We start from the raw sequence: 11402 nt of genomic DNA on the forward strand, positions 1-11402 counted from the left end.
GGAACTCACTCTGTAGACCTGGCCTCAGACTCAGAGATCTCTGACTCCCAAGGGCTGAAATTCAGGCGAGTACCACCACACCTGACTCAAAACAAAACAAAATAAAAAACCAAACATATCCCGCTAGCACCTTCTACAAGAAATGATTTCATTTTGTTTATCCCACTTGTGTTAGAAGTTTAGCTTCTTTGTCTTTTGGAGGGCAAAATTGGATTTATATAGTCCTCATTAGTCTTGCTAAACCAGTGAAAACAGAGGTCCTTAATTTTCGTACTCCCAGAAAGGCAGAGAATGTGCTGGGTGTCCCCAATAAGATGCTTATTTCCTCAAAGGGCTGTGGTTTCCTTGTTCACTCCCTAATCACGTGACAGACTAAAAACCCCCAGTCTTGCTCACAAAAGGCTCCTTTTCTTCCCCAAGGGCATAGGACTGAAGGCACGAGCCTTTAAAACACAGATAACAGCAACAGCAGCAACCCAGTTTAAATGATTTGATCAGACAAATAATTCAAGCCACAGGTCATAGGAGGGTGTCTGGGGCCAGCTTAGGTTACAAAGTGAGAGTCTCTAGGGAGTGGAGGCTGGGGTGGGAACAACTTGCCAGAGCCTGGTGGTACACACCTTTTTTTTTTTTTCGGAGCTGGGGACCGAACCCAGGGCCTTGCGCTTGCTATCTACCACTGAGCTAAATCCCCAACCCCAGTACACACCTTTAATCCCAGCACTACAGAGGTAGAGGCAGGTGGTGGATCTCTGAGTTGGAGGCCAGCCTGGTCTACAGAGTAAGTTCCAAGACAGCCAGGGCTACACAGAAAAACCAAGTCTTGAAACAAACAAGAACAGGGTCAGTGAGGAAAACCTGTCGTTGCTTAAAGCTCCTCTCTGTCTGGCTGCCTGTCACTGATCGTCTCCCACAGGTCAAGCCTGGCTTAGATGTGTGGCCTGAGCCCCCTCCCTCTCTATCCATCCTCACAGCTTCAGGTCTGATTTCTTCATTCCGTCCTGATTTGCTTCCCGATTGGATGCCGCATAGACAAATGAGTCCATTCCTACAGAGTGCCTCTCTGTAAGTGTTCCCTGCAAAGGGGAAGGGCACCAGCCACCTCCCAGGACTCAGAAGTGTCCCCCACAGTCCCCTCTCCCCCATCAACCCAGTAAAGCACAACCTTCTGCTTGTTATCTTAGGATGTCACACACTAACCAAGGACAGTCATTCACACACACACACACACACACACACACACACACACATGAACACACACCCCTTTTTGTTTTGCTAATGGTTTGCTTGTTTTTTTGTTTGTTTTTGCAGGGACAGAGTCTTACTGTCCTCACTGCACAGTGTTACTGTCCTCACTGCACAGACAGTGTCACTGTCCTCACTGCACAGACTTCCCACACTCAGCATCCTCCTGTCTTTACACTGGGATTACAGCTGTGTGCCACTATGCCGATTCAAAAGCATATCACTAACTTAATTTTAATTTTAATTTTGCGATGTGGTCTGGCCATTCAGGAACTCAATATATAGGTCAGGGTGGTCTTGAACTCAGAGATCTGTCTGTTTGGCTTATTCCTCTCCAGAAATCTTTTTTTTAACATTTATTTTTATGATGAGTATTTTGCATGTATGCATGGTCACTGTGTTCATGCCTGGTCCCCAAGGCAATCAGAAGAGGGTGTCCAATCTCCTAGAACTGGAGTTACAGAGAATCAGTGCCCACACACAAGGTATGGTTAATACTGTGGGATGCCTAAATTGTATGGTGTGGGCATCCGGGCTTCACTTTGCGTGGAGAAAGGACAGAGGTGCTCATCCTTAGCGGGAACCATCGATCCTGCCCTATGAAAACCTACTGCGTTAGTCTGGAGGGATTATGGCGTCTCTTTTGTCTGCAGAGGCTTGTGTACCCGCCCTGCCTCTGTCATCAAATCTTCTGTTTCTCCACTGAGATTAAAGAGGCTGTCTTGACTGAAGTCTCAGATCGCGGTTTCCCCAAAACCCGTTTGGGTCAAACAGTTGCTCAAAACTGTAGGTTAGAGGGTCTAGGTGGAGAAGGGCAGACACAGTGTCTTTAAAAAGTGGTAAAGTCCAGTAAAGTTGTGGAACTGGATGGATGATGGGCTGGGAGGCATTGGGTGGGTGTGGCCTTGACTCCGCCCAGCCGCTCAGGGGCAAATAAAAGCTCCACGCAGCCATTGTGGGATTATGGCGTAGCGGTGTTGGGATCCACGCCTGTGACGGTGTGTGTGGCGCCAGGCTAATCTCCCGGTTTGTTCTGAACTTGGGACTCAGCCGACATGGAGCAGGACAATGAGCAGCAGGCTATGCACCAGTCTCCCATGGTGAGTCTGGGGCCCATCCTAGGGTGGTGCAGGTGTTGGTGGAGAATGGATTGAAGGTGGAGGGGAAGGGGGCCCAAGTCAAAGGGAGGCTTGTTAGTTAATCAAGTGTGTTTTTAAAGCAAGCGTTAGAGCCTGTGTTGGGTGGTGAAGGTGGAAGGGTTCAGCTGAAGTTTAGAGAGAGAAATCTATGTACCATGGGAAGGGTGGGGAGGAAAATCTTACTAATTGGATCCCTTTGCCAAACTCCACTAATAGAGTAGATTACTTTTTTCCTTCCTTCCTTCCATCTTTCCTTCTTTCCTTCCTTTTTTTTTTTTTTTGGGGAAGGAGTTTAAAGATGGCGTCTCTGTGAGCCCTGGCTATCCTGGAACTCTGGGTAGACCAGGGATTTTGAGAGCGATTGTCCTGTGGGAATGCTGGGGAGGACATTTATTTATTGGACTCCTTTGCCAGACTCCACTGGCATTTTTTGGGTGGGGGGCGTGGTTAGGGTAGTGGGGAGGTTGAAAGGTAGGTAGTTCTTCTGTGTAGCCCTGGCTGCCTTGGAATTCGTTCTGTAGACCAAGCTGGCCTCAGACTCAGGTCTACCTGCCTCTGCTTCCAGAGTGCTGGGATTAAAAGGTATGAGTCACCATGCCATTTTTTAAAATTTAACAATTTTATTTATTTTGAGACGCGGTCTCTAGGTCAACATAACCTCCTATTCTGGGTTATGTTGACCGGAGTAGCCTCAAGCTCAGAGACTGGCTTGCCTCTGCCTTCCAAGTGCTGGGATTAAGGGTGTGTCATTATGCTTAATTTATTTTTTGGTGGGATTAAAGGTGTGTGTCACCACATCTGTCTTTAATAACAGAAATATTAAAGCCTCTAACTCAAACACTCCCTCCAGAAGTTTTCAGAGAATATGGAGGCTCACTTGAAGGTCATACTTAGAAAGCTATTGTGATAATCCAGTGAGGGGTTAAATAGTGAGCCTTAGCCTACAGAGGAGAATCTGAACATGGGGAACATTATGGAACCAGAACTGGTGGGAAATGTTTGGAAAATAGAGGGCTACCCCTGACAGGAAGAGGCCAAGCACCCCAGAAGGAATCCTCCACAAGCTTTTTTGAGAAAGTCTCTACATAGCCTGGCTATCCTAGAATTCATTATATAGACCAGGCTAGCCTCTAACTCACAGACCCATGTGGCTCTGCCTCCTGAGTGCTGAGACTAAGGAATGCACCCACATAGCCAGTCTCCCCACAAGCCTGGCACAAGTCTACTCTGACTTGAGGGCTTGCCGCGCACTGGTTTATTTTACAGGTGTATGATGCATACTGAGTACGTTAATCCCGTTTTCCCTCAGATCTCCTCCAACTTCTCCTCTCATGCCCTTTTTAAGATTGCACGCTGAGGGGTTGGGGATTTAGCTCAGCGGTGAGACACTTGCCTAGCGCAAGGCCCTGGGTTGGTCTCAGCTCGAAAAAAAAAAAAAGAAAAAAAAAAAGATTGCGCTGAGTTTAAATGGTTATGTCTTGTTCCTTATTTTTTTTTTTAAAGATTTATTCATTTATTATATATAAGTACACTGTAGTTGTCTTCAGATACACCAGAAGAGGGCATCGGATCTCTTTACAGATGGTTGTGAGCCACCATGTGGTTGCTGGGAATTGAACTCATGACCTCTGGAAGAGCAGTCAGGTGCTTTTTTTTTTTTTCTCTTTTTCCGGAGCTGGGGACCGAACCCAGGACCTTGCACTTGCTAGGCAAGCGCTCTATCACTGAGCTAAATCCCAACCCCAGTCAGGTGCTCTTAACCGCTGAGCCATCTCTCAGCCCTTGTTCCTTATTTTAGGAACCCACAGAATTTCATATATGCCTGTGGGTTTTGGGCTTATTACTACATCACGAATAATTTACCAGTGCCATAACTGAGGCCCTTCCTCAGTAACCTTATAAACGGCCACTAAGTCCTTAACTAAAGGGGTGCAGTTTCATGTCCTATTCCCCTCTAATGTTTAAAAATGTGCCTGCATAGCCAGAAAGTTATTATTATTATTTTTAGAATCTCTATAGTCTCTCACGGGTCTGGAATTAAAAACATTTTTTTCTATTTATTTATATGAGCACACTGTTGCTCTCCTCAAACACACCAGAAGAGGGCACCAGATATCATTATAGATGGTTTGTGAGCCACCATGTGGTTGCTGGGATTTGAACTCAGGACCCCTAGAAGAGCAGTCAGTGCTCTTAACTGCTGAGCCGTCTCTCCAGCCCTGGTCTGAATTTACTATGAAAACCAGGCTGACCCTTAATTCACAAAGATCTGCCTGCCATGTGTCACTGTATCCAGCTTGCCAAAATACTATTAATTCTGTTAAAATTAATAACAACTTCTTTTTTTTCCCGGAGCTGAGGGTCGAACCCAGGGCCTTGCGCTTGCTAGGCAAGCGCTCTACAGCTGAGCTAAATCCCCAACCCCAACAACTTTTGTATATATTCTGTAACTATTTTCTTCATGGTAAACTGCTTAAGTTCAAAAAGTACAATTGGCATTGAATCAAACTTTCATATTTCTAATCTAGAACTCAGTATTACATGTTGTTTAATTACAATAATATCCTTTTGTTTTTGTTTTTTGTTTTTTCCAGACAAGGTTTCTCTGTATAGCCCTGGCTGTCCTGGAATTCACTCCTTTGTAGACCAGGCTGGCCTCACAGAGATCTGCTTGCCTGTCTTCTGAATACTGAGATTAAAGGTGTGGACAGCCACACCCAGCAAATAATATACTTCTAATTGTACTTTCCCATTTCCACCTCCAGAGGCAGGAGGCAGAGGCAGGTGGATCTCTGAGTTCAAGACCAGCCTGTGGAGAGAGTTTCAGAACAGCCAGGGCTACACACAGGAACCTTGTTTTGGAAAAGAAAAAAATGTTTGCAGGACAGTCAAACAGCAGTGACTTGGCCACTTTGTTAACCTGGGGGTGAATTCCTGTCTTTATAGCTGCCTTTGCCATGGGATTTGAGATGGGATTTTTGCTTTGTCCTATGAGATAGGATTTCACCCTGCAGCTCTGTGTCTAATATGGAGCCCAGGTTAAGAGCAAACTGACTGCAGGCATGTATTGATCAAACATGGGAGTTTTTTTTTCCTGTTGGTCTCTTAAGTTTGAGCTCCCAATTTCTTTATGGCATGCCTAACTTGTCCTGGAACTCACTTTGTAGACCAGGCTGCTTGGTCTATCAAACACAGATCCGAGTACGGATGTGGACCTCTCAGAGCCTGGTAGCCCCAGATTCACCTTATTAGAATTCTTTTAGGTTGGGAGTATGCCAACAGTGGAATTCTCTTAGAATTTTTAGTGTAACACGAGTGACTAATGGCCACATTGGTGTTCTCTGAAGTCCCCTGCAGTCCCTCACCTAACAACTTGCACTTTAAATGTATCGGGTCATTAGTATTTAGAATGGTCAAAAACAAAACTTCACCTGCATAAACATCTCATTCCATGCACCATTAATAAAACAGTGCTTAACAGTTAGACATAGCCTATTTTACTCAAATGCAAACGCGGTCTGGTGGGATGGCTCAGGTAAAGGTGCTTGCTGCCAAACCTAGTGACCTGGGTTCAATCCCTGGGACCCACCTGCAGGAAGGAGGTTTTCATCATGTATTTATTTATTTATTTGTTTGTTTTTTTTTTGGTTTTTGAGACAAGGTTTTTTCTGTGACTCTGGCATCCTGGAATGCAGAGATCTGCCTGCCTCTACCTCTGGAATGCTGGGATTAAGGGCATGTCCCAACACCCCAGCCAAGAGGTTTTATTTGTATGTGTATGTATGGGACTCTACGTAGTGTGAGCATGCATGAGGGAGGTCAAAGGACAATATTGCATGTTATTCTTTGTCTTCCGCTGTTTGAGACAGGGGGCTAGTTTTGGTTGTTTACCAGTGTATATGGCACTGGGATAAGAGATGCACTTTTTAAAAAAGATTTATTTGCTTTATGTATGTGAGTACACTGTTGCTCTCTTCAGACACAGAAGAGGACGTCAGATCTCATTACAGATGGTTGCAAGGCACCATGTGGTTGCTGGGAATTGAACTCAGGACCTCTGGAAGAGCAGTCAGTGCTCTTAACTGCTGAACCGTCTCTCAGCCCCAAAAGATGCATTTGTTAATGGGTCCAGCATTACATGAATTGACATTCTGTTTGTGTAGTAAATGCTTTGGGCACTGAAGTACCTTCCTAGCTCTGGTCTTTTCAATCTACCCATTCTGGTGTGTCCAGGAAGAAAGTGGTAAACTGACAGTTTGCGCCCCTCTTATCATTAACAACATGGAAAGCTCCATTCTCAGACAGAATGAGCTGCTCCAGGCAAAGATGCCACCAAAGATCCAAATACCACAGTGGCCACATAAGCAACTAATGAGGTCCCTTGGTTTGCAAACATATATTCCATCTTGGCTGCCCTGGACCCAGGAGTGGTAACTCGTGTCAGAAAACCTTAGCAGTAGGATAACCCTGGGCTACACAGTGAATCTCGGCCTGAAGTGGAGAGTGCAGAGCAGTCTCTTCTCAACCATCAAGCTCCTGTGACCAGCCATGGTCAGTTAACCCTTTGGCCTGTCCTAGGGATCGGGTAGGGAGTGTGGAACTTAGAAGTGGAGCAAAAGGAAGTTTGTTCTCATGTGACTTTTCTTGCAGGATAACGAGATGTTGATGCTGGTGTAACCATGTATATGCCTGGGTCTTCTGGAAACAGCGGATTTCATCAGCCACCAGCCCCTCAATATTTGCCAGAGTTGATGAGGCCCTATATGGCCTCAGCTGAGGAATTCAGATGCAGTGAGGGAGGGGTGGGGCCACAGTTCATTAGGTCACTACCTGAGGTGGTGCAGGTGCCTCCCAGCTGACTCCTACACCTTCCAAATTATTGTCAGAGATCGATTGGGAGGATCCATGTGATGCCAGTCAAAATCCAGGTACCCTGGGAGTGGCCATTTCCTTCAGTGAGAATCTGATGTCTCAGGGTGGCCTGCAAGCCCAGCTTCCTCAGAGTCTCAGTGATGACCCCAGCAGTGCCCCAACAATGCCTTATTCTGTATCCCCAACAGTACCTGCTACCACGGGGCTCTTTAAAACCTGGAATATTTTTTGGTCCCAGGCATGCCTTCCGCTGAGCCCCATGCTGTGACCCCCTATGAATCAGATGTTGCACTCGGTAAAATCCTGAGATGGTCTCAGCTAGGTTCCAGCAGTTGCTACCTATAGACTCCCAAGATTCACTTGTGACTCCAGTCAAATGTCAGGAAGGACCTTTCATGTGTGAGCAGCCCCACCTGCTCCACAGAGAGAGACCTCCAGTACTTCAAGAGGGGCAACCAGGAGGGTCCCTGGGGAGGCCTTCGTCTGCTCCATATGATGACTGTGAAAAAGCTTACACCAAGGCTCTCACTCGTGGAGTCACCCTACGCAAACACACAGGTGATGATGTGTTGGTGTTGGGAAAGGGGTATAAGAACCTTGGTTCCTCCTAAACCGTTCTTAGATTTATTTTATGTGAATAGGTGTTTTCTTTTATGAATATCTCTGTACCATGTCCTGAGTGCCAGAGATGAAAATCTCCTGGATGGGCAGAATTAAATGAGCAACCATATAGTGCAGTGAACCGGGATACCAAGACAACAAATACTTTCAATTAACTCTACTCAATTGACCCTTGTTACCACCCCCAATGTTCTGGGTTTCTAGAATGAAAGACATGTACATGGGCTTTATGTTTTTATATTTCTTAAGCAGCTCAGTGGCTAAGGCCCACTTCCTAAACTTTTTTTTTTAAAAGTTTGTTTCATTTATTTTATGCATGCCAAGGTACCCTGTAGCTGTCTTCAGACACACAAGGAAAGGCATCAAGATCCCTTTACAGATGGTTTGAGGCTCCATGTGGTTGCTGGGATTTGAACTCAGGACCTCTGGAAGAGCAGTCAGTGGTAAAGCCATCTCTCAGCCCCTTCTAAACTTCTATGGCCAAGTCCCTCCCATATTCCCTAGTTATCCTTTTGACTTATATTCCATCGTGACTGTCCGGGACCCAGAGCATTGCATTTAGGCTCCTACGCAGCAGCTATGGCTCTGTCCTGTACCTCTCAGGCATAGTGTCCCCTCTTTGCCTTCTCCAGGCCACCTCCTCTTTGGTCCCTTGCCTAGGAATCCTCAGTCTGGCTCTGTATCTCTGCCCAATCATTGGCATCAGCAACTACCAATCAAAACCAGATTGTGGGGGCAGAACTTCCTCCAGTGTCTTGCAGCCGATGTGCAGATTCTCCCCTTTGCAATTTTGGGTCCCAGATCAACATAATACAAGCAGCATTAGACCAAACTCACAACATAATTCCTGAGCCAATTGTCCATCCTTTGATTTGAGCTTTTTTTTCATGCCCTTTCTCTTTGGCTTGGGGCAAGCCCTCCTGGCTCATTAGCCTGCCATCTCATCTGGTGGCCTTTACCTCCCTGGTCTTCCTTTCTCTTGGCTTTTGTACCTAATTTAACTCTTCCCATTCTCTTCCCTGGGTAGAAGCCCTACATATGTGACTGGAAAGAAAGTTTGTAAATGGGGTTCTTCACTCTGATGGCTTAGACATAGCGGATCATACCGATGCAAACCATAAATCTGATGGAAATTATGAGAAGGTTCATGAGATCTGACCATCTCAGGCAGCACAAGAACTCACCTGCCCAAGTAAGACTTCCTGCAACCTCAAGCCAACTGTGGACAGACAGATGGACAGCTAGTCCTCTTGCTCCCAGTCGAGGACTTTGGCTCTCTCTTTCACTGTAGTCTCTAACTCAGATTCTGTTGCCCAAGACAGATCATCTCTGGGGTAGGTGGTGAAAGTTCAGATGGAACAGGAAGATTCATGGGAGGCCCATGAGGCTCTGAACACCATCATGGATTCCTCAAATCTTTACCCCCTACCCCGCCAGATGAGAAAGGCAGGGCCAGAAGATGAGACTTGACTGCCAGCTCTTACCTTAATCAACCCCAAGCATGAAAACTCTCTCATGCCTGTTCCATGAAGACCCATGTTTCTCCCTGGGTCTTCCCAGTTTCAGGGGCAAGACCATGAGAAGGGTCTTTGAATACTAGACTTTTACATAGTGCTGGAAGATACTGGACACAAAATGTGCACAGCATCAGATTCTCTGGCCTTCACTGTCTACATGCCCCAGAGCTTGTCTTTCCTCCACTCTTGCATGGAATGCCCGTTTCAAGACATGGCATCTGGCATTTCCTAATGGGCCACCAAAACCAAGCCTTGTGAGGAGACTAAATGTTGGATGGGAGATAGGGAGAGGCAGGCATTAATCTCCTCACCCCATGAAAGCACTGTTTATTTTGACAGCACAACCTGTGGGAGACCTGCCAAAATAGCCAGCAGACAGGCCTGCATCTTTAAAGGTTGCCCATTTTGAACTGTTGCCTTGACTACTTCCCATCCTTTCTTTTTCCACTTGATGTTTCTCCTTCCTATTCCTTGGCTTTGAATGTCCCAAATAAGCGTGTAGGCTGTTGAGGGTGGCCTGGGGAATGGGGGAGTGGGCTGAGGACAAACCCACAGTAACTCCAGGTGGAAGATTGCCGTCACACGCACTTTTGAGAGTCCGTGATCTGTGTGTGGATCCCTGGGATTGAACTCAGGGTCAGCCTTAGCAGCAAAGCACCTTTCCTCATGAATCATCTCGTTGGCCTTTGTTTTGCCTTTTGAGATGAGTTATATAAGGCTAAGCCAGACTGGCAACCTTCATTGCCTGGAAAGTTCTGGAGTTCAGGTAAACTCTAACTGGTTGCCCTCTCCTGCCTGGCTTTCTGGTTTTGAGGGGACAGTAATTATCCTGTAACTCATCCCTGGAGTCATCTAGAACTTTCCTGAACAATTGGCATTTTTACTGGGCATTAAGCTAATAAAAGAAAAAGGGTTGCAAGCCAGTGGCAGAGTCAGATCCCAAGTATCTGTGACTGTTTTTACAAAGTGGGTCTCTTCCTTAAGACCTGGCACTTTTATAGATATTCTTTTGTTTTAGGTCCAGTCCTGTAGCTTAGTGACTATAGAAAGGTGATAGCATACAGGGCTTAAGGGACCATGTGTTCAGCCTGGCTAGGTACAGTGTCCCCTAGCAGGATTCTCAGAAGTCAGCCCACAAGCCTCCCACGACACGGGACGAGGACAACTAAGGATGTACCAGGAACAAAAGACATCTGAATGTGTCATAGTCAGACCTAAAGGACTTAGCCACCTCGTTCTCTCTGGACCGCGACACATGTTGTTGGTTGAGCCCTGCACTGGGCACGTGGAACTGAGGCCGAAAAGTCACTACATGACTGTTAAGGAGCAAGAAAGACCATGGGCAAAACTTTGTGAATATGTTCAGTGCAGTCAGGCACCAGATGCTCTAGGTAAGCCCCCAATAGCCTTGGTTGTGCTGGCTCTGTTCTGCATGACCTGACAGAGATCACTAGCCATAACAAGTGTGGGCAGCCATCTGACATTATGTTAAAATTAAGGACTTCCCCTGTGTAGCCGAGCTCCAGGCAGCTGAGATTAGGGATACCAGAAGTCTCTTGTTCTAGGTGAATGTAGCCTATTCTATGAGGCAGGTCATCTGGGAAATGATGGGCCAGAACTGGTCTTTATCTTCCCCATGACCATGTGTGAGACCAACAGGATTGTTGGGATGCAAGATGGGTGCTCTTTCCAATAACATGTTACCAAAAGGGTGAATTGGAAGCAATGGTGACCAGAACTGACCCCTGCCTGTAGATGTCAGAACTGCTATGCGAGCTGCGTTAGAAAATGCTGTGAGCTTGCTTGGTATGGCAAGTTGAACATGTATGATAAAACCATTTGCCCTTGAGCCTCCGGAGACGAAAACTGCTCTTGGATTGTTTTTAACTGGTACTCGTTATTGTCTTCATCATATATGCGAATCATTGCTAAAACAAATGGTAGCTGCCAGTTTTGGTGGCGACTTTTTATCATTCCTTTGTCTGAGCTCCAATAAATTTTAATACAA

The 11402-nt window shown here is 46.2% G+C and overlaps 1 protein-coding gene across 1 annotated transcript; it reads left to right on the forward strand.

Annotated features, from left to right (window-relative positions):
* Positions 1-2300: 2300 nt before the first annotated feature.
* Klf17 (Kruppel like factor 17) lies at positions 2301-7752 on the forward strand. Its single transcript, XM_032919019.1, is given in 8 exon segments — positions 2301-2345; positions 7035-7058; positions 7061-7301; positions 7304-7473; positions 7476-7528; positions 7530-7553; positions 7555-7664; positions 7667-7752. Coding segments are annotated over 8 exon segments (753 nt in total).
* Positions 7753-11402: the final 3650 nt, after the last annotated feature.

This window comes from Rattus rattus, chromosome 1 (genome assembly GCF_011064425.1).
Source record: "Rattus rattus isolate New Zealand chromosome 1, Rrattus_CSIRO_v1, whole genome shotgun sequence".
NCBI lineage: Eukaryota > Metazoa > Chordata > Mammalia > Rodentia > Muridae > Rattus > Rattus rattus.